This window comes from Mustelus asterias, unplaced genomic scaffold, assembly GCF_964213995.1.
Source record: "Mustelus asterias unplaced genomic scaffold, sMusAst1.hap1.1 HAP1_SCAFFOLD_570, whole genome shotgun sequence".
Lineage (NCBI taxonomy): Eukaryota > Metazoa > Chordata > Chondrichthyes > Carcharhiniformes > Triakidae > Mustelus > Mustelus asterias.
Genome location: NW_027590520.1, coordinates 208,945 through 232,875, shown reverse-complemented (window position 1 = coordinate 232,875; position 23,931 = coordinate 208,945). Strand labels below are relative to the sequence as shown.

The window sequence follows — 23,931 nt, the reverse complement described above, 5'->3', positions numbered from 1 at the left end:
GAATGTGTTTACCCTGAACCCTGGTTAACACACTTTTGAAAGCATGCCACTTACCAGACGTCCCTCTTCCTTCCCACAGACTCCCCCAATTAACTTTTGAAAGTTCCTGCCTGATACCATCAAAATTGGCCTTGCCCCAATTTAGAATATTAACTTTTGGGACAGACCTATCATTCTCCATAGCTATCTTAAAACTAATAGAATTATGGTCACTGGTCCCAAAGTGATCCCTCACTCACACTTCTGTCACCTGCCCTTGCTTATTTCCCAAGAGGAGGTCAAGTTTTGCCCCCTCTCTAGTCGGGCCATCCACATACTGAATGAGAAATTCCTCCTGAATACACTCAACAAATTTTTCTCCATCCAACCCTCTAATACTATGGCTGTCCCAGTCAATGTTGGGAAAATTAAAATTTCCGACTATTACCGCCCTATTTTTCTTGGAGCTATCAGTCATCTCCTTACATATTTGTTCCTCAATTTCCCGCTGACTATTTGGGGGCCTATAGTACAACCCTATCAAAGTGATTTCCCCCTTCTTATTTCTCAGTTCTACCCATAGTTTGTTTGACTGGAGTGAGACTAGGGGAGAGAGTCTTAGCAGGAGTGCTGAGAGTAAGCAAAGAAGTGATTTAATTATTCATTTATGGGTATATTTCGCGGGCTTTTTTCAGGGTTTTGAATTGAGGAAGTGAGGTCAGCTGAAGGGGATTCTGGGAGGTTGAGTCTTAGTATAAAAGGCAGTTACCTGGGGCGTTCGCCGGGAGCATAAAAAGCCGGCTGCACTATACAGCGGGCAGCGTCGGGAGCGGGCAGTGGAGTGAGTGGGAAGCAGAGTGTGCACTATAAGGGCTTTGGCTCACAGGGCTTGAGTGAGTGGGAAGCAGAGTGTGAACTATAAGGGCTTTGGCTCACAGGGCTTGAGTGAGTGGGAAGCAGAGTGTGAACTATAAGGGCTTTGGCTCACAGGGCTTGAGTGAGTGGGAAGCAGAGTGTGAACTATAAGGGCTTTGGCTCACAGGGCTTGAGTGGGAAGCAGAGTGTGAACTATAAGGGCTTTGGCTCACAGGGCTTAGGCAGAAAGGGCGAGGCAAGGCTAGTTATTTTTTATCCAACCCTATAAAGAAAAGGGCAGGTATGAGTGATCGGCCAGTTCAGTGCTTCCGATGTGGGATGTGGGAGTTCCTGCAAACACCTAGCTTCCCAGAGGTTCACATATGTGCCAGGTGCGTGGAACTGCAGCTCTTGAGGGACTGTGTCATGGAACTGGAGCTGCAGATCGCTGACCTTAGTCTAGTCAGGGAAAATGGGAGAAAAATTGACAGGAGTTATAGGCAACTAGTTACACCGGGGCATCGGGAGGAAGACACGTGGGTCACAGTTAGGAGGAGTAAAGGGCAGAAGGGTAAAGTACCAGGGAGTACTCCAGTGGCGGTCTCTCAAAATAGGAAGGGCTTGGTGACAGGTGTGAGAGGGGAGGGGAGTGAACAGTTAGAAGAGGGGTCACCTGTGGTTGTCCCACTCCAAAACAGGTATATTGTTTTGGATAGTGTGGAGGAGTGTGCCTCTCCAGGGGTAAGACACAGTGACCAGGTCACTGGCACACAGTCAGGCTCTGTGGCCCGGAAAGGGAAGAGAGGGGTTAGGAGAGCGATAGTGGTGGGGGATGCATCAGTTAGAGGCACAGACAGGCGATTCTGTGGGTGCGAACGGGACTCCAGGATGGTAGTCTGCCTACCTGGAGCTGGGGTCACGGATGTCTCTGAGCGGATAGGAGGCATATTAAAAGGGGAAGATAAAGAAACGGATGTCATTATACACATTGATGGAAATGACGTAGATAGGAAGAGTAGGGGGATCCTAAGAGAGCAATTCAGGGAGTTGGGAAATAGGTTAAAAAGTAGGGTCACTAGGGTGGCCATCTCTGGGCTGCTCCCAATGCCTTGTGCCAGTGAGGCTAAGAATAGGGAGTTGGTACAAATGAATGCCTGGCTAAAGGACTGGTCCAGGAGGGAGGGCTTCATTTTCATAGATCAATGGGAAGTTTTCAGGAGAGGATGGCACCTGTACAAGAGGGAGGGGTCACAACTAAGTTGGAAGGGCACAAATATCCTGGCTGGGAGCTTTGCTAGTGCAGTTTGGGGGGGGGGGGGGGTTTAAACTAGTATGGCAGGGGGGTGGGGATCAAAATATTAGGTCTACAAGTGTGGAGGCTGGGGACGAGCTTGGGGCTGGGACAAGGCTGGCAAAGAAGAAGAGCACTCTGGGGGAGGACGACCTCACTGGGCCTGGAGGTCTGGAGTGCTTATACTTCAATGCAAGGAGCGTAGCAGGTAAGACAGACGAACTTGGGGCCTTAATGCGCACGAGGAATTTGGATGTGGTTGCGGTGACAGAGACTTGGTTGAAAGAGGGACAGGACTGGCAGCTGAATATTCCAGGGTACAAGTGTTTTAGGTGAGACAGAGGAGGGGCCAAAAGAGGTGGGGGAGTAGCGGTATTGGTTGGAGAGCATATTACAGCGGTGCAGAGGGAGGACAATTCAGAGGGGTCGTGTAACGAGTCACTCTGGGTGGAGCTTAGAAACAGGAAAGGCGCAGTCACTATGTTGGGGGTGTACTACAGGCCCCCCAACAGCCCAAGGGAAGTGGAAGAATGGATATGTCAGGAGATACTGGATAGGTGCAGGAAAAATAGGGTTGTTGTAGTGAGAGACTTTAATTTCCCTGGTATAGACTGGAAATCGCTGAGGGCAGGGTCTCTGGATGGGGAGGAATTTGTAAAATGTGTACAAGAGGGTTCGTTGGAACAATATGTAGACAGCCCGACTAGAGAGGGGGCTATACTGGACCTGGTACTGGGGAATGAGCCCGGTCAGGTCTTCAAAGTTTTGGTAGGGGAACATGTGGCAAATAGTGACCACAATTCTGTTAGCTTTAGGATAGTGATGGAAAAGGATGAGTGGTGTCCCAAGGGTAAGGTGTTGGATTGGGGGAAGGCTAACTTTAGTGGGATCAGGCAGAAATTGGCAGCTCTTGATTGGGAGAGGCTGTTTGAGGGTAAATCCACATCTGGTATGTGGCAGTCTTTTAAGGAACACTTGTTGCGGCTACAGGACAAGCATGTGCCTGTAAAAAAGGATAGGAAGGGTAGGATTAGAGAACCGTGGATAACCAGGGAAATTGAGGGACTGGTCAAAAAGAAAAGAGAGGCGTATGTTAGGTCCAAGCAGCTAAAAACGGAGGGAGCTCTGGAGGAGTACAAAGAAAGTAGGAAAGTACTCAAACGGGGAATTAGAAGAGCAAAAAGGGGTCACGAAATGTTCTTGGCAGACAGGATTAAGGAGAATCCCAAGGCATTTTATTCATACGTTAGGAACAAAAGGGTTGTTAGGGAAAAAATCGGACCGCTCAGGGACAAAAGTGGGGAATTATGCTTGGAGCCCAAAGAAGTAGGGGAGATCCTAAATGAATACTTTGCGTCGGTATTCACAAAGGAGAGGGATGTGTTGACTGGGAGTGTCTCGGAGAGGAGTGTTGAACCGTTGGGGAAAATCTCCATTACAAAGGAGGAAGTGTTAGGTTTGTTAGAGAATATAAAGACTGACAAATCCCCAGGGCCTGATGGAATCTATCCAAGGCTGCTCAGGGAGACGAGAGGTGAAATCGTTGGGCCTCTGACGCAAATCTTTGTCTCGTCACTGGACACAGGTGAGGTGCCAGAGGATTGGAGGATAGCTAATGTGGTCCCGTTATTTAAGAAGGGTAGGAAGGATAACCCGGGTAATTATAGGCCGGTGAGCTTGACGTCCGTGGTGGGGAAGTTGTTGGAGAAGATTCTTAGAGATAGGATGTATGCGCATTTAGAAAGGAATAAACTCATTAACGATAGTCAGCATGGTTTTGTGAGAGGGAGGTCATGCCTCACTAACCTGGTGGTGTTTTTTGAAGAAGTGACCAGAATGGTTGACGAAGGAAGGGCCGTGGATGTGGTCTATATGGACTTTAGTAAAGCGTTTGACAAAGTCCCTCATGGTAGGCTAGTGAAAAAGGTTGGATCTCATGGGATAAAGGGGGAGGTGGCTAGATGGGTGGAGAACTGGCTTGGTCATAGAAGACAGAGGGTGGTAGTGGAAGGGTCTTTTTCCGGCTGGAGGCCTGTGACTAGTGGTGTTCCGCAGGGCTCTGTATTGGGACCTCTGCTGTTTGTGATTTATATAAATGATCTGGAAGAAGGAGTAACTGGGGTGATCAGTAAGTTTGCGGACGACACAAAACTGGCAGGACTTGCAGATAGTGAGGAACATTGTCACAGGCTACAGAAGGATATAGATAGGCTGGAAATTTGGGCAAAGAAATGGCAGATGGAGTTCAATCCTGATAAATGCGAAGTGATGCATTTTGGTGGGAATAATGTAGGGAGGAGCTACACGATAAATGGAAGAACCATAAAGGGTGTAGAGACGCAGAGGGACCTGGGTGTGCAAGTCCACAGATCTTTGAAGGTGGCGTCACAGGTGGAGAAGGTGGTGAAGAAGGCATATGGCATGCTCGCCTTTATAGGACGGGGCATAGAGTATAAAAGTTGGGGTCTGATGTTGCAGATGTATAGAACGTTGGTTTGGCCGCATTTGGAATACTGCGTCCAGTTCTGGTCGCCACACTACCAGAAGGACGTGGAGGCTTTGGAGAGAGTACAGAGGAGGTTTACCAGGATGTTGCCTGGTATGGAGGGGCTTGGTTATGAGGAGAGATTGGGGAAACTGGGGTTGTTCTCCTTGGAAAGACGGAGGATGAGGGGAGACTTAATAGAGGTGTATAAAATTATGAAAGGCATAGATAGGGTGAACGGTGGGAAGCTTTTCCCCGGGTCGGTGGTGACGTTCACGAGGGGTCATAGGTTCAAGGTGAAGGGGGGGAGGTTTAACACAGATATCAGAAGGACATATTTTACACAGAGGGTCGTGGGGGCCTGGAATGTGTTGCCGGGCAAGGTGGTGGAGGCGGACACACTGGGAACGTTTAAGACTTATCTAGACAGCTATATGAACGGAGTGGGAATGGAGGGATACAAAAGAGTGGTCTAGTTTGGACCGGGGAGCGGCGCGGGCTAATTGTTCTTTGTTTCTCGTTTCAAGGCTTCATTCTATGATCATCTTGCTGGTGCCAGTACAGAGCGAGACTGCGGATAGTTGGGAACCTGTCTCGGGGGCAGGGAATTCAGATGGTGTTCGAAAAGCAGAAGTGGAAATGAATAGGGTTGGGAAGCATTTTCTGATCAGGGCCAGTGTGATCTCCTGGACTCGTTTCGATCGCCTCAGGGGGTCGGAGAGGAATTTCCCAGATTTTTTTTCCCCATATTGGCCCTGGGGTTTTCACCTCTCCCTGGAGATCACATGGTCTGGAATGGGGGGGTGGGGGTGAGTAAATAGGTTGTGATGAACAAAGCATTGTAGCTGTGAGGGACAGCTCGGTGGATAGGGTATTAGGATGTAGATAGGCTGGAAAATTGGGCAGGGATCCTGGATTCAGGATTCAATCCTGGACCGGGGAGCGGCACGGGCTTGGAGGGCCGAAGGGCCTGTTCCTGTGCTGTTTTGTTCTTTGTTGTTGTTATATAGACTCAGTGGCCGAACCCTCGGATATATCCCCTCTCAGTACGGCCGTGATGCTTTCCCTAATCAAAAGTGCAACTCCCTCTCCTCTTACCACCTGTTCTATCTTTCCTCGAGCATCTGTACCCTGGAACATTAACCTGCCAGTCCTGTCCCTCCCTTAGCCATGTTTCAGTAATTGCTATAATATCCCAGTCCCACGTACCCATCAATGCCCTGAGTTCATCTGCCTTGCCCGTCAGGCCTCTTGCATTGAAATAAATGCAGTTTAATCTGGACTTCCCTTGTTCTGCTTTGCTTCTGTCTGATGTGTCTGGTACTAGGATTACTGACACTGCCTTTACTAATTTACGTGCTCTCTTTAACTTCCGTGCTGTCCTCAAACTTCTCTTCTGTCTCCCTCCTGCTTTGGATCCCACCCCTCTGCCAAACTAGTTTAAACACTCCCGAGCTGCTCGAGCAAATCTCCCCGCCAGGATGTTAGTCCCCCTCCAGTTCAAATGTAACCCATCCCTCTTGAACAGATCAGCCCTTCCCCAGAAAAGATCCCAATGATCCAAAAATCTAAATCCCTCCCCCCTGCACCAGCTCTCAAGCCAGTCATTCATCTGCCTAATAATCCTATTCCTACTCTCACTAGCACTTGGTACAGAGAGTAGTCATGAAATTACTACCTTCGAGGTTCTACACGTTAGCCTACTGCCTAACTCTCTGTATTCACATTTCAGGACCTCATCCCTTTTCCTACCTATGTCGTTGGTACCAATATGTACAACAATCTCTGGCTGCTCACCCTCCCCCTTAAGAATGTCCTGCAATCGCTCAGAGACATCCTTGGCCCTGGCACCAGGGAGGCAACACAGCATCCTGGAGTCTCGATTGCTGCCACAGAAACGCCTGTCTGTGCCTCTAACTAGCGAGTCCCCTATTACTACTGCTCGCTTGCTCTTTGCCCGACCCTGTCCCACAGCAGAACCAGCTGTGGTGTCACAGGCCTGGCTACTGCTGGTATCTCCCCCTGACAGGCTATCACTCCCGTAAATCATCTCTCCCTCCCGTCCTGCCCGACTACCTCCCACTAGCCCTTGAACAAATCTGACTAAACCTCCCAACTTGGCCTCATCCGTCCCAACCTCTCCTGACCTGACATAGAAACATGGAAGATAGGAGGAGGCCATTTGGCCCTTCGAACCTGCTCCACCATCCATCACAATCATGGCTGATCGTCCAACTCAAAAGCCTAATCCTGCTTTCTCCCCATAACCTTTGATCCTGTTCGCCCCCAAGTGCTATATGCAGCCGCCTCTTGAATACATTCTTGACTATATCTCTGACTTAAACTGATTACTCAAGAAGCAACCCCAACCCACTACTCTCCAAAGCTATTAACCAATCCCAACCTCCGACCACGCAACCAAATCTAACTAGACACCCAACAACATGACCAACTCCCAGCCACCATCCAAACTGCTGATTAACCCTTCAACCCAACACAATACAACTCGACCACCCTCCCGACACCCAGAACTAATCCTTGAACCTCTCCTCAGCTCCCTGACTAACCATTCATCCAGCGACACACCAACCCATTCACTCCCACAATCAACTAACACTTATGGAGCTCCCCAGGGTCACTGTGCTGTAAATAAGGTGTGCTCGCTCGACCGCGACTCCACTCTGCTCTGATGGAGCTCCCCAGGGTCACTGTGCTGTAAATAAGGTGTGCTCGCTCTACCGCGACTCCACTCTGCTCTGATGGAGATCGCCGGGGTCACTGCTGTAAATAGGGTGCGTGCTCTCTCTTCCCCGACTCTGCTCTGCTGTGATGGAGCTCCCCGGGGTCACTGTGCTGTAAATAGGGTGCGTGCTCTCTCTTCCCCGACTCTGCTCTGCTGTGATGGAGCTCCCCGGGGTCACTGTGCTGTAAATAGGGTGCGTGCTCTCTCTTCCCCGACTCTGCTCTGCTGTGATGGAGCTCCCCGGGGTCACTGTGCTGTAAATAGGGTGTGTGCTCTCTATTCCTTGACTCTACTCTGCTCTGATGGAGCTCCCTGGGGTAATTGTTCTGAAAATAGGGTGTGCGCTCTATCTTCCCTGACTCTGCTCTGGTGGAGCTCCCCGAGGTCACTGTGCTGTAAATAGGGTGTGCGCTCTCTCTTCCTCGACTCTACTCTGCTCTGATGGAGCTCCCAGGGTCGCAGTGCTGTAAATAGGGTGTGTGCTCTCTCTTCCCCGACTCGTCTGCTCTGATGGAGCTCCCAGGGTCGCAGTGCTGAAGATTCTGGGAGAAATATGCAGCAGTTTCAGGTTGGGAGAATTTTTAAACATAGCGCCAATCTGCTTACCATTGCTGCTGCTTGGAAGATTCAGGCCCATTTATATTTTAAATCCATTTATATTTTAATTGTTACACTAAAAATTAACACAAACACTCACCAGATCCCCTCCAGACTCCTGCAGGTCAGTATGAGGCGGCGGAGAGCAGGGACAGATTGATCTGTGAAGGAGTTTAATTCCAGGTGCAGAATCCTCAGTGACTGTTTTGTACAGAGAGCAGAGGCGAGATCCTCAGCACAAGAATCTGTGAGAGCGTTATGTCTGAGACTGGAGACCAGAGAGAGAAATAACAGGAATCAGGCTCAATCCCCAGTGTTTTAAATAATACTGTTAATAACAATAATAATGTATTGTATCAGACATTCCAAAAACACAACCTGCATTTCTGTAGAATGAGGAAATACTCAATGCTGAAAATGAAATATAAATCAACTGGAAATGCTCAGCAGGTTCGCTAAATACATGTGAAGAGAGAAACAGAGGTAAAGTTTGAGCTTCCATTGGAACTGGGAACGGGCAGTGAATTGACAGGTTTGAAGTGACAGCGGTGGGTGGCTGGGGAAGAAACAAAGAAAGGACAAACTGGAATTACAGGAGTGATTAAATGATAAAAGTGATGATGGGACAGGACCGTAATCACAGGATCCCCATGTCCTTACTCGGAGTGGCTCAGGAGGGACATGGGATGGTCAGTGGTTTGGGAATGCAGTTTGTGGTGAGGTTGAAGATAATGGCTGTGATTGTACCAGAAGCTCTGAAGTCCCAACATGGGGATTGGAAATGGGTGGTGTGTCCGTGTGGGCAGGATAGGCAGACTTATGAAGGAGATATTGTCAGAGGTGGACAATTAAGAGCTGGCAGGCAGGGGGAGCTGCCCACTGAGGCAGCCTGGGCAGGGGGCAGTCCCGGTTCAGGCAATGCTGGCATCATCTCCAAAGTCAGCCAGCAGGACTTTCAAACAGCAGCTCTGGTGGGAGCAGCGAGGGAGCTCTGCTTATTGAATGAAGGACTGAAATGTCAGAAAGCAGAGCAAGGCTTGCCCCCCCCCTCCCTGGAGGGGCTCCTCCCGGCTGCTCAGGCTCAGAGGGAGGTCCTGTTCCCTCAGGATGGAGGGAGATTATCCCATCGGTACAAGCCAGTCTGGATGGAGATTGCTGGGAGGTGAGCAGGTTTCAGACACGTGGTTACAGAGTGGAAAAGGATCAATGTCCTGATGTGTTCTGCCACGGTGAGTGCAGCACAGCCTGATATGTGAATAAGGATGAGAGTGAAATTGTAGAAAGAACATCTCGACCCAGACACTGGCAATGCAAAGGACTTGCAGAATCTCACTGGCTGTCCTGTCTGGAGACAATACACATCTCTGTAACCTGTGCTTAATGCTGCCTTCTCTCACATTATCTGTCTCTTGAAGACCTGGTTGGCTGTAGGGATTCGCATTCTAATCAGTATTCTGTAACTTGATTTTGTGTCTCTGTGTCCTGGTTGAGAGCAGATTTCCACTCCATCTGACGAAGGAGCAGCGCTCGGAAAGCTAATGGTATTGGCTACCAAATAAACCTGTTGGACTTTAACCTGGTGTTAAAACTCTTACAATGCAAAGGCAGCAGCATTGACTGTCAGAGACATGTCCGTTAGGCTGGCATCAGCATAGGCTCGAGCAGGGCTGACCAACATATTCACTGGGCAAACACACATCAATGATTTTCTCACTCAAGGGGCTGATGAGTAAATTTCAGAATGATAAAGTTTGGCACAGCAGAAATTTCAATTAAAAACTAAACTGAGATATGAAAAGAAACAACTTGCTGAGCACAATAATGAGTAATAAATAAAGATGATTATTAGAGTTTAATCCTCATCAATCACAAATTGTTTCTCTCCCACATTTGATGCAGATTGGCTCAAAATCCTATCAGCAGCAAACATGGGAAAGAAACGGGATGTGATTGGAGGAGCAGCTCCATGCAGATTCTTCCATTCAAACTGAACTGTGTGACTGAGATTCTGGAAACTCGCTCCGGGGGCCGCATTGAGGGGCTTCGAGGGTCACATTCGCCCCTTGGTCCACACGTTGGACAACCCTGGGCTACTGCGTGTGTTTGATGAGTGAGTAATAATTTATGTGTTTGGAAAGAGAGCAAACATCATCAGGGAACGAGTGAAGAAGAGTGGAGACATCCAGGTCTTGCCATCCTTACACCAATGGAAGATGAAGTGCTGGATCAGGAAGGCCTGGGGGCAGAGTGGGTAATTACTGCTGGTGAGATGGGTTGAGTGGGTGGCCTAATGAATGGGCACAGGAGAGCGTCTGGTGAGGACAAAACATACAGCTCGTTTATCCTTCACTGGTCACAGAGAGCAGTCTGAAGGACGTATTGGGATAAGAACAAAATACCTCGGAGCAGCAGAAGGTCATTCAGCCCCTCAAGCATACTCCATCACGGCTGATCTAATTATAGTCTCAACTCTTTTCCCCGTAACCCTTGATTCGCTTCTCAATCCAAAATCATTCTTAACTCAGCCTTGAATATATTCAATGATTCTGCCGCCACTAGTCTCCAGGGAAGAGAATTCCACTGACCAGCCACCATCTAAAAAAATAAATTTCTCCTCATCTCAGTCTTAAGGGACTGACAATTACATTTTAAAATCTGTCCCCTTGTTCTGGTCTCTCGGACAAGAAGAAACAGCCTCTCAGCAACCACCCTGTCTCATCCCCTCAATGCGATCACCTTTTAATCTTCTGAACATTCATAGATATTGCTCCAATCTGCTCAAATTTCCCTCGTAAAATAAACCTCTCCATCCCAGGAATCAGCCAAGTGAACTTTCTCTGAACTGGTTCCAATACAATTCTATCCTTTTTTAAGTAAAGAGCTCAACACTGGACACATTACTCCAGTTGTGGAGCCTCCCTGAGCCTCTCCACATCCCCTTGAAACATCTTTGCATCCTCCTCACAATTCAGATTTTCACCTCGTTTTCCATTATTCACAAATTTGGAAATATTATATTTGATCCCCACACCCATATCATTCATATAGATTCTCAATAGCTGAAAGCCAAACGCTGATCCCTGCCGTACTCCACTAGTTAGAGGCTGTGAACCCAAAAGTAACCCATTTATTCCAACTCCTTGTTTCTGTCCATTGATCAGTTCTCAATCCATGCTGGTATATTCCACCCAATCCCACGTGCTCCTATTTTATTTAATAACCTCTTGTGTGTGAATCATGCAACTATAGAATCCCTAGTGTAGGAATCGTCATTCGGCCCATCGAGACACACTGACAGAGTAACTTACCAAGGTCCGCTCCCCATAAACTCACACATTTACTCGGGCTAATCTACCTAACCTACATATCTTGGGACACGAAGGGCAATTTTACCATGGCCAATCCATCTACCATGCATCTCTTTGGAGTGTGGGAGGAAACTGGAGCACCCAGAGGAAACACACACAGACACGGGGAGAATGTAGAAACTCCACACAGTCACCCAAGGCTGGAATTGAACCCGGGCCCCTGGCTGGGATGCAACAATGTTAACCACTGTGTCACCGTGCCAGCCTTTCATGAATCCATGTTGGCCCTGTCTAATCCTGCCATTAATTTCGAAGTGTTCTGTTATCTCTTCCTTTATTATAGATTACTATAGGATTTCCATACCATCAATGTCAGACTAGATCTGCAGTTGCCCGGTTTCCCGTAACCCCCCATATTTACGCCGCTAATCCATCTAACCTACACATCTTGGACACTAATGGGCAATTTAGCATGGCCAATCCACCTAACCTACACAGTTTGTTTGGACTATGGGAGGAAACAGGCGCAGCCGAAGGAAACCCACACAGACACGGGGAGAACGTGAAAACTCCACAGACAGTCGTCCAAAGCTGGAATGAATCCGGGTCCCTGACGCTGTGAGGCAGCAGTGCCAACCCCAGTGCCATGTCTTCACTTAATCTAATACAGTCCTTGAATTAGCAACGGTTGGAACACTTCTGCTGCTCTTCTCCAAATGAAAGGAATCTATTATTGTTGGAAACGCCACACATTTGCACATCATGTCTAAAACAGCTTGTTGTGTGATTGGCACTGGAACGTGCTTCTCCAAGAAATTGCTTGAATACATTCTGTGAACGAATCTTCTTTTCAACTTTTGACAATCCGAGCGATTTATACAGTAAATGGAAGAAACCACAGGAGCATTGACCTACAGAGGGATCTGTCTGTACAAGTCTACAGGTCCCTGAAAGTGGCAACACAGGTGGATGAGGTGGTCAAGAATGCAGACAGCATGCTTGTCTTCATCGACCGGGGCATCGAGTATAAAAGTTGTCAAGTTATGTTACAGCTGTATGAAACTTCAGTTGGCCACATTTGAATATTGCTTGCAGTTCCGTTCGCGACACTCCCAGAATGATGTGGATGCTTTGGAGAGGGTGCAAGGAAGGTTTACCAGAATGTTGCCTGGTCAAGGACGGTTAGGTTATGAGGAGACGATGTATAAACACAGATTGTTTCACTACAAAAAGGGAGGCTGAGGGGTGACCTGATGGAGGTATCCACAATTATGAGAAGCACCAATATGGTGGATAGTCAGAGACTTTTATCCAGGGTGGAATGGTCAACTACAAGAGGGTACAGGTTGAAGGTGAGAGGAGCAAAGTTTGGAGGGAGGTGTGTGGGTTAGGTTTTCACCCAGAGGGTGGTGGGTGCCTGGAAGGCACTGCCAATGGAGGTGGCAGAAGCAGGCACGTTTGCAATGTCCAAGGTGCATCTTGGTAGACACATGAACAAGAGACAAACAGAGGAATAGAAAACGCAAATTGGCAGTAAGTTCTGGGTCTGAATAAACGTTAGGAGGCGCCACAGGCTTGGTGGGCTGAAGGGCCTGTTACTGTGCTGTGCGGTTCTTTGTTCTTCTTTGTATATGTAGATTAAAGTCACCCGTGGTTATTGCAATATGTTTTTACAAGGCCCCGTTATTTTTCCTGTGTATTGTGTCGGAGATTGTGACTGTTGTTAGGAGCCTATAAATGATTCCCACAAGTGAACTTTTAACTTTGTTAAATCTTATCTCTATCCAAACTGATTCTGCATCTTGAACTAAGTTCAGCTCTCGCTGCTGTACTGACATCTGTTACTAACAGCGAGACTCCACCACCATGTCCTGTCCTCCATTTACTGTCATCTATTCACTCTCCCCCTTTTCACAGATCAATGGATGCTGTGCCCGGGGAGAGCTGTGCACATCTGAGGAGGAGGAGAGGACCTCAGAGTGTGAACCATAACATTATTCCCCCACTCCCTCAACATAAGGATCTGTGGGACTAACATCCCATTGCTCAGGGATCAGAGAGAAGCAACAGGAGTCAGAGGAAAAGCAGTTTTCCTTCTTCATAACTGACGCCAATAGTAATGGGCAGTGTTTTTTGTACAAATACCAGTGGTGAAATTATATTGTTGAATATTCAGTTATTATAAACACAATCTCACACAGTCTGCTACTTACTGCAGTTGCTGTATTTTACAGTCCGGATTCCTCAGAGCCACAGACAGCAGTTTCACTCCTGAATCTCCCAGTTTATTGTCACCCAGATTCAGATCTATCAGTGAGCGGTTTGTACTGAGAGCAGAGGCCAGGTCCTCAGCACAAGAATCTGAGAGATCGTTACCATAGAGACTGGAGATCAGAGAAAGAAAAATAACAGAAATCAGGGTAAATCCACAGTGTATTTAAGAATAAGATCATTAACAATAATAATGTACAGCGTGGGACATTCAAGAAACACAACTTCAGTTGATACAGAAAGCAAAATTATATTGATGCTGTAAATCTGAAATATGAATAAAATATGTGGAAAATCTCAGCAGGACAGGCAGCATCTGTGAAGAGAGAAACAGATTTAGTTTCAGTTCAATGAGCTAAAATTAAAACTTGGGAGTAGCAGTGAATTAAACTGTTTTAAGTGACAGGGAGCTGGGGATGGGCGGGTGACAAGGAAATAACAAAATGGAAGGGCCGGAGTGATTAAATGACAAAAAGGATGATGGTGAAAGGGAAGAACACAGGATTCCCATGTCCTTCCCCTGAGTCACAGGGAGGGACACGGGATGGTCAGTGGCTCAGGAATGGAGTGTGTGGTGGGGTTGAAGATGAAGAGAGAGAAACCTTTTTCACGATGCCAGTGGTACGGGTCTGGAATGTACAGTCTGGAAGTGTGGTGGAGACAGGCTGATTCGAGGCATCACAGAGGGCAGTCGATGAACAATCGAATGAAACAATGTGCAAAGATACGAGGAGAAGGCAGTCGAATGAGACAATTCCTAATCCTAGTTTGGTGAGCCGGTGCAGACTCATTTTGCCTCGTGGTGCTCCGCAATAATTCTGTGAAGATAATGGTTGGAAATGTATCAAGATTTTAACTGGAAGCTGGTGATGTTGCAGTGTAAACAGGGTTAGGTAATTTAGCCAGTGTCCACAAAGGGCCATTGGTATCTCTCTCAGATAGAATCAGAGAATTGTTACAGAGCAGAAGGAGACCTTTTGGCCCATGCTCTCTGCACTGACTCTCTGAATGAGCAATTTACTCAGTGTCATTCCCCCAAATTCTCCCCGTAACCCTGCACAATCTTCCTTTTCAGATCATAATCCAATTCACTTTGGAAATTTTCAACTGAACGTGTCTCCACCACACTCCCAGACAGTGAACTCCAGCCCTTAACCACTCGCTGCAGGGGAAGTCCCGGTTCAGGCAATGCTGGCACGGGCAGCACTTTGATAGGCAGCAGCTCTGGAGAGACCAGTGAGGAAGACCTGGTTAAGAACACAGGGCTGGAATGGGAGGAGAAAGGTTAAACTCAATTCAATGATGCACTTGGCAACACTTGGTACTCTTCCCCAAGGCTACCTGAGTTTGGAGCAAATTTCTGTTCTCTCAGGACTGGACAGTATCTGCCACATCAATCCAAGTATATCGGGGTGGAGATTACTGGAGACCTGAGTAGGCTTGGGTAATATGGTTGCAATGAGGCAAAAGGATGAATAACTTGCCAAGTTCTGACAAGGTGGTGAAGCATCTTATAGCATATAATCTGAGGCATATGGGGTCAAATGAGAATGAAAGTCAAATGGTAGAAAGGCCATCCCCACACAGACACAGGCAATGCCCAGAAAGCAGCATCGACTGTCAGAGACATGTCAGCCTCTCTCTGCAGAGTTCTAATTAATCAGATAACTCTAGCACTGAGAGAATGGGATGGTCACAGGCAAGAGGCTATCCTTGCGTAGACATGATGGTGAGTCGGGTTCTCACCAGCATAGGCCTGTGTTTTTGATGGGAGAGTAACAATGGAACTTTATGTGCCTGTAGAAGAGAGCACGAAACGTCAGGGAATGAAGTAAAAATGCTGACAGCGTCCAGATCTTGTAATCCTTACACGTAGAATTAGCAGCGCTGGAGCTGGGAGAACAGCAGATAGTGTGGGAAATCGCTGATTGTGATACTGGTTGTGGAGCTGAGAGTGTGCGGTCGAATGGATGGACACAGGAGACTCTCTGGTGCCTGCAACACATAGAGCTTGTGTGCCCATCACCGGTCACATGGAACCGGCTGAAGGACGTGTTGGAATGTACATTTTGTTACAAACTATGTCTTGAAGAAATATACTGAACATTGAAGGATATTGAATTCGATGATCAGCCATGAACAAAATGAATGGTGGAGCAGGCTCGAAGGGCCGAATGGCCAACTCCTGCTTCTAGTTTCTATTTTAATCATGTCTCTCTGCAGGTTATGTTGTCGGCACCGTGCTATCTGTAGCCGGTTTCCTTTATTGTTACTGAAGCAGTATAATTGACATCATGTTGATTTTAATCTGAACTAATGCAGTGTTCTGTTGTTTCAGTGTTTTCCCTGGGATGGCAGAGGAGAGCTCGATTGCGAGTGATTGACAGGTTATGTCATGTGACTGAGGGACAGCTATTTTTCACAGAACATTCTAGCTTTAATTCTGCTTTCAGAAGCTGCTTGAAGTTAAGACAAACGGCAGTGCTGTTTCCCTCTCTGAAGTTGGAGTTTTTGCTGTTTAAGTGTTGCTGTGTTGGAAGCTGTCAGAGACTGGGGTTACCTCTCTGCGGTTGGGCTGCTCGGAGCGACATCCTTCTCTGAAAACAATTGTCTGTTGGCTCTCCGGAAGTGGTTAAAAAGCTGGAAATCGGCAACACGTGAGCTTACTTGTTTTTTGTGCTAACTAATGTTGGAGAAGGGTGTATGTCTGTGGGTATTGCTTTATATTGGAACAACAGAGATAGCTAGCTGTTAAGAGTTATACTGTGTCATGTTTAAGTCTTGCAATTGGTAAAGGTTATGCTAATTCTTGTTGTTATATTCTAACTGCATTCTTAAATAAACTGTGTTTGATAAAAGCATCCTAGTGGGTCACTTGATTCATACCTGGAGTGAAACACCTCATGCTCATCAATGCCAAAATCAAATGTAAAACCAAGGATCAAGGCTAACTTCACAAAACACCTTGGAGTTTCTGGTCTGCATCTTAACAATTGCCTCCATTCACTCTTTACTCTTCCTCACAAATCAAGGGTTGTGTGACTGGGTGACGTGTGTCCCCTGTAAGCATGTGAACGGGTCCTCAGAGTCACCGTCACATTATTCCCCTCCACCCAGGGCACAGAAATCAATGTGATTGACATTCCACTGCATTGGGATCAGAGAGAGAGAAATCACAGGAATCAGTGAAAATTCAGGTTCTGGTTCATAACTTCCAACCCCTGGGCCTTTACAGAGTTTTTCAGCACAGAAAGAGGCCCTTCGGCCCATCGTGTCTGTGTCAGCCATCAAGCAGCAATCTATTCTAATCCATTTCCAGCACTTGCTCCATAGCCTTGTCTGCTGCGGCATTTCAAGTGCTTGTCTGAATGCTTCTTAAATGTTGCGAGTGTTCCTGACTCCACCACCCTTTCAGACAGTGAGATCCAGATTCCCACCACCCTCTGGGTGAAAAAACTTTTCCACAGAACAATCGGCCCATCGACTCTACACTGACTGTCCGAAAAAGCCAGGCCCACACAACTGCTTATCACTGGACATTTATCAGGGCAAATCCACTGAAACTACATATCTTTGGACACAAAATGATAATTTAGCATGGTCGATCCACCTAACCAACACATCTTTGGACTGTGGGAGGAAACCAGAGTACCTGACGGAAACACGCACACACGGGGGGAACATGCAAGCTCCACACAGGCAGTCACCCGAGGCCAGAATTAAACCAAGGTCCCTGACGTTGTGAGGCAGCAATGCTAACCACTGTGTCATCTTCAATTCTCCTCTGAAAATCCTCCCCAACGCCTTAAATCTATGCCCCTGGTTATTGTCTCCTAAAACAAAGGGGAAAGGTTTATTTCTATAATTTGATCGAACGCCACATGGTCGTCCCCCAGACTTCCCTGTCTGAAAAAAATAACAGGAGCATTGACATACAGATGGATCTGTGCGTACTTGTCCACTGATCCCTGAAAGTGGTAACACAGGTGGATAACTTGGTCAACAAGGCATGCAGCATGCTTGCTTCATTGGCCAGGGCATCAAGTATAAAAGTTGGCAAGTTATGTTACAGCTGTATTAAACTTTAGTTAGGCCCAACATGGAATATTGCGTGCAGTGCTGATCGCCAGACAAGCAGAAGGATGTGGCTGCTTTGGAAAAGGTGCAAAGAAGGTTTACAAGGATGTTGCCTGGTCTGGTTAAGGTATGAAGAGAAGTTGAATAAACTCGGAGATTGTTTTCACTGGAAAGACGGAGGCTGAGGGGCGACCTGATAGAGGCAGATATATGGTTGATAGTTGGGAGTCTTTTCCCCAGGGTGGAAAGATCAAGTGTAAGACAGGACAGTTTGAAGACAAGAGGGGGAAAGTTTAGAGGAGACGTGCGGGGAACATTTTCACAGAGAGAGTGGTGGGTGCCTCGAATGCACAGCCAGTGAAGTTGACGGAAGCAGGCACGTTCCCAATGTTCAAGGTTTATCTTGATAGAAACATGAACGGGAAATGAACAGAGGAATAGAAACTGCATATGAGCAATAAGTACGGGGTCTGAATAAGAATGAGGAGTCGCTGCAGGCTTGGTGGGCCGAAGGGCCTGTTACTGTGCTGCATGGCTCTTTGTTCTTCTTTGTACATGAATGTTAAAATCACCCGTGATTATTGCAGTATGTTTTTACAAGACCCCATTAATATTCCTGTGTACTGTGTCGAAGATTCTGAATATTGTTAGGAGCCTATAAATGATTCCCACAAGTGATCTTTGAACTTTGTTAATTCTTATCTCTACCCAAGCGGATTCTGCATCTTGATCATTGCAACTAAATTCACCTCTCTCTACTTACTGTCATCTGTTACTAACAGCGAAACTCCACCACCATGTCCTGTCCTCCATTTACTGTCATCTATTCACTCTCCCCCCTTTCACTAATCAATGGATGCTGTGTCCGGGGAGAGCTGTGCACATCTGAGGAGGAGGACAACCTCAGAGGGTGAACCATAACATTATTCCCCCACTCTCTCAACATAAGGATTTGTGGGACTAACATCCCATTGCTCAGAGATCAGAGAGAGAAGCAACAGGAGTCAGAGGAAAAGCAGTTTTCCTTATTCATAACTGACGCCAATAGTAATGGGCAGTGTTTTTTATACAAATACCAGTGGTGAAATTATATTGTTGAATATTCAGTTATTATAAACACAATCTCACACAGTCTGCTACTTACTTCAGTTTCTGTATTTTACATTCCGAATTCCTCAGAGCCACAGACAGCAGTTTCACTCCGGAATCTCCCAGTTTATTCAAACTTAGATTCAGATCTATCAGTGAGCGGTTTGTACTGAGAGCAGAGGCCAGGTCCTCGGCACAAGAATCTGTGAGACTATTAACATTCAGACTGGAGATCAGAGAGAGAAAAATAACAGGAATCAGGGTAAATCCACAGTGTTTTTAAGAATAAGATCATTAACAATAATAATGTACAGCGCGGGACACTCAAGAAACACAACTTCAGTTCATACAGAAGGCAAAATTCTATTGATGCTCTAAATCTGAAATATGAAAAAAATATGTTGCAGACTCTCATCAGGTCAGGCAGCATCTGTGAAGATAGAAACAGGTTTAGTTTCAGTTCAATTCGCGAAACTTAGAAATTGGAAATAGCGGCGAATTAAATTGTTTTAAGTGACGGGAGCTGGGGATGGGCGGGTGACAAGGAAAGAACAAAATGGAAGTGCCGGAGTGATTAAATGACAAAAAGGATGATGGTGAAAGGGAAGAGCACAGGATTCCCATGTCCTTACCCTGAGTCACAGGGAGGGACATGGGATGGTCAGTGGCTCAGGAATGGAGTGTGTGGTGGGGTTGAAGATGATGAGAGAGAACGTTTTTCACACTGCCAGTGGTTCGGGTCTGGAATTCACAGCCGGGAAGTGTGGTGGAGGCCGGCTGCATCGAAGCAGTCAAAAAGGAATGAGATGATTATTTGAATATAAAGAATGAGCTAGGATACGAGAAAAACGCTGGAGAATGACACAAATTCCTAATGCTAATTTGGTGAGCTGGTGCAGACACGATGGGCCAAATGGCCTCATTGTGCACCGTAAGAATTCTGTGAAGACAATAGTTGGAAATGTATCGATATTTCAACTGGAAGTTGGTGATGTTGCCGTGTGGACAGTGTCAGTAGCCATAGTCCTCAATAAAATGTTAATACTGATAGGCAAAGGAATCTGGGTGTACAGGTCCACAGATCACTGAAAGTGGCAACGCAAGTGGAGAAGGTAGTCAAGAAAGCATACGGCATGCTTGCCTTCATCGGCCGGGGTATTGAGTTTAAAAATTGGCAAATCATGTTGCAGCTTTATAGAACCTTCGTTCGGCCGCACTTAGAATATAGTGTTCAATTCTGGTCGCCACTCTACCAGAAAGATGTGGAGGCTTTGGAGAGGGTTTACCCCTTTTACAGAAAAGATTTACCTGGATGTTGCCCTGTTATGGAGGGCATTAGCTCTGAGGCGAGGTTGGAGAAACTTGGTTTGTTCTCACTGGAGCGACGGAGGTTAAGGGGAGACCTGATATAGGTCTACAAGATTATGAGAGGCATGAACAGAGTGGATAGTCAGAAGCTTTTTCACAGGGTGGAAGCGTCAATTGCTGGGGGGCACAGGTTTAAGGTGCGAGGGGCAACGTTTAAAGGAGATGTGCAAGGCAGATTTTTTTACACAGAGTAGTGGGCGCCTGGAACACGTTGTCGGGGGAGGTAGTAGAAGCGGATATGGTGGTGACGTTTCAGGGGCGTCTTGACAAGTACATGAATAGGATGGGAATAGAGGGATATGGTCCCCGGAAGGGTACGGTGTATTAGTTAAGTCGGGCAGCATGGTCGGTGCAGTCTTGGAGGGCCGAAGAGCCTGTTCCTGTGCTGTAATTTTCTTTGTTCTTTGTATTTCTCTCCAATAGAGAGAGACAATTTGTTACATGTAGCTTCAGGGATACAACTTAATAAACGTGCGGCAATGGGAGGAGATGGGATTCCATGAACCCCACAGCCGGTAAGAGGACCAAACCCTCAAATTTAGCATCATTCTACATCACACTCTAAACACCAAACCAAATGAACGAACCAACTCCACGTATAACCAAACAGGCACATTAATATCTGACAGGTTCGGGGAATCCGTCCACTCAGGCAGCACAGGCAGAATCACTGAATTGTTACAGAGCAGAAGGAGGCCATTCGGCCCATTGTGTCTGCACTGACTCTCCGAATGAGCAACTCACTAAGTGTCATTCCCCCACCTTCCCCCAAAACCCTGTGCATTCCAGAGCTTAACCACTGGCTGCAGGGGAAGGCCCCATTCAGGCAAGGCTGGCACCAGATTAAAAGGCAGCCAGCAGCACTTTTAAAGGCTCTGAAGGGAGCAGTGAGGGAGCCCTGGTGAATGAACAAAGAGCTGAAATGGCAGAAGACAGATTAAACCCAATTCGCTGACACTACCCTGGAAATTCTCAAGGCTATTTCGGTTTGGTGGGAGGTTCTGTTCCCTCAGGAGTGGAGGTGTCCTGTAACATCAACCCAAGCAAGGCTGGATAGAAACTGCCAAGGGCCCGAGCAGGCAGCACGTGGCTGCAGTGAGACAAAAGGATCAATAACCTGATATGTTCTGACAAGGAGAGTGTTAAACTTACAGGCTGATATGTGAATAAGGATGAAGGAGAAATTGTTGAAAGAACATCTCCGCCCAGACACTGGCAATGTCCAGACAGCAGCATCAATCTTCAGGAACATGTCAGCCTCTGTGAAGGGTTCCGGTCAGTCAGAGATGACTGCTACACTGCCGACACTGAGTGACCATCCTGGTAGTCCCATGATGGGCAGTCTGACAGCACCATAGGCTATGTGTGTGTCTTTGATGGGTGAGTAACAATGGAAATTTATGTGCTTGTGGAAGAGGGCACTCAGCGTCAGAGAAGGAGCCAAGAGTGACAGTGTCTGGATTGTGTCATCCTTATGCCAATGGAAGATGAAGTGCTGGAGCTGGGAGACCTGGAGGCTGGGTGGGCAATCGCTGATGGTGAGATGGGTTGTGGATTCAGAGAGAGAGTGAGTGAGTGAATGGATGGGCACAGGAGAGACTCTGCTGTTGAGTCCATAACTTGGAGCTTGTGTGTTCATCATTGGTCACATGGAGCTCTGGGTTAGGAACAGTCAGAAGTTTAACAGCACCAGGTTAAAGTCCAACAGATTTATTTGGTAGCAAATGCCACTAGCTTTCGGAGCGCTGCCCCTTCGTCAGGTGGAGTGTAGAAATGCTCACAAACAGGGCGTACAGAGACACAAACTCAATTTACAGAAAAATGATTGGAATGCAGTCTTTACAGATAATCAAGTCTTAAAGGTACAAACAGTGTGAATGGAGGAAGCATTAAGCACAGGTTAAACAGATGTGTATCGTCTCCAGACAGGACAGCCAGTGAGATTCTGCAAGCCCAGACAAGCTGTGGGAGTTACAAATAGTGTGACATGAACCCAAGATCCCGGTTGAGGCCGTCCTCATCTGTGCGGAACTTGGCTATAAGAACATAAGAAATAGCAGGAGTTGGCCATCTTGCCCCTCGAGCCTGCCCCGCCATTCAATAAGATCATGGCTGATCTGATAGTGGTTTAGTTCCACTTACCCGCCCGCTCTCCATAACCCTTAATTTCCTTATTGATCAGAAATCTATCTCCCTGTGACTTAAACATATTTAACGAGGTAGCCTCCACTGCTTCAATGGGCAGAGAATTCCAGAGATTCATTACGCTCCAAGAGAAGAGGTTCCTCCTCAACTATGTCCTAAACTGACTCCCTCTTATTTTGAGGCTGTGTCCTCTAGTTCTTGTTTCCTTTCTAAGTGGAAAGAATCTCTCTGCCCCTACCCTGTCCAGCCCCTTCATTATCTTATATGTCTCTATAAGATCTCCCTTCAGCCTTCTAAACTCCAACGAGTACAGGCCCAATCTACTCAATTCTCCTCATAAGCCAACCCCCTCATCTCCAGTATCAACCTGGTGAACCTTCTCTGTACTCCCTCCAAGGCCAATACATCCTTCCGCAAATAAGGGGACCAAAACTGTACACAGTACTCTAGGTGCGGCCTCACCAGTACCTTGTACAGTTGCAGCAAGACCTCCCTGCTTTTATACTCCATCCCTTCGCGATAAAGGCCAACATTCCATTTGCCTTCTTGATCACCTGCTGCACCTGCAGACTGAGTTTTTGCGATTCATGCACAAGGTTCTGTTCTCTCAGTTTCTGCTCAACGACTCTGCGCTGTTGTGTCTTGTGAAGGCCGCCTTGGAGAACACTTACGCGAATATCAGAGGCCGAATACCCGTGACCGCTGAAGTGCTCCCCAACAGGAAGAGAACAGTCTTGCCTGGTGATTGTCGAGCGGTGTTCATTCATCCGTTGTCGCAGCGTCTGCATAGTTTCCCCAATGTGCCATGCTTCGGGACATTGGTGAAACCAAAGGGGAAACTTTAAACTCAGACTTTAACCTGGTGCTGTTAAACCTCTTACTGTGTTTACCCCAGTCCAACGCCGGCATCTCCACATTAGGACCAGTCTGCAGGACATGCTGAAATGTGCATTACCCTCTAACATTCTTCACTCTCTCACACAAAACAACAGCTGCGGTGAGCGGGAGACGGGCGTGTAGCTCTGAGGATGAGGAAGGTACTTCAGAAGATGGACTGTCATATTATTCCCCATGACCTCCACCAGAGCAGATACTGTCTCACGCGATTAGCAAAGGGGTTACAATCTGGCAGCACAGGAGAGCACACACAAACCCGAGCAGCTGATGGAGGCAGGACTAGCTGAGTTCACTCACACTCTCGAGGGGACAGGTCATTGTCAGCTTCAGGTAGATTAAATGTGACTGGAGTCTTTAACAATGCAGCAGATACTGGAGCTGCAGCCTAAGGTATTTTAACATCCGGTGGAGTTTCCAAAGGCTGTGTGTATCCATACACAAAGGATGGAGGAGTCAATCCAGGCCAGCAGTGTTACCATGTCTCAGGTATGAGCACAAATAGCATCATCCACAGAGAGATTGGTGACCTTCGTGGAGAGTCACATCCAGCCTATCACCCACAGGAAATACACATGAACCTGCATGTTCTCACCATCTCCATGAGCTCTGTGGAACACGGGCTGTGGGAGGGGTGGGAAAATGTGGCTGGAGTCACTGTCAGGCCCTCCCCAGCTGAGCAGGGAGGGTCCAGTTTGCCCTGGATGGATAGAGGAGCGGCTGCCTGCAGCATTTGGGAGCTCCTCTCAGGATGCCCCTGGTGTGGTCAGTGGGTCCTCTTCTGCTCTGACTGTGACACCAGCACCTCACAAAGCTATGATGACAGAGA

The 23,931-nt window shown here is 47.2% G+C and overlaps 1 protein-coding gene across 2 annotated transcripts in view; it reads right to left on the bottom strand.

Annotated features, from left to right (window-relative positions):
* LOC144487066 (NACHT, LRR and PYD domains-containing protein 3-like) overlaps positions 1 to 23,931 on the bottom strand; it is a 73,285-nt gene that overhangs the window by 3,812 nt on the left and 45,542 nt on the right. For both annotated transcript variants that reach the window (XM_078205118.1, XM_078205119.1), the window contains exons 9-11: positions 18,751 to 18,921; positions 13,472 to 13,642; positions 8,051 to 8,218 (exon numbers count right to left, since the gene is read on the bottom strand). In XM_078205118.1, the coding sequence (XP_078061244.1) occupies positions 8,051 to 8,218; positions 13,472 to 13,642; positions 18,751 to 18,921 (510 nt within the window). The remainder of the gene's footprint in view (positions 1 to 8,050; positions 8,219 to 13,471; positions 13,643 to 18,750; positions 18,922 to 23,931) is intronic.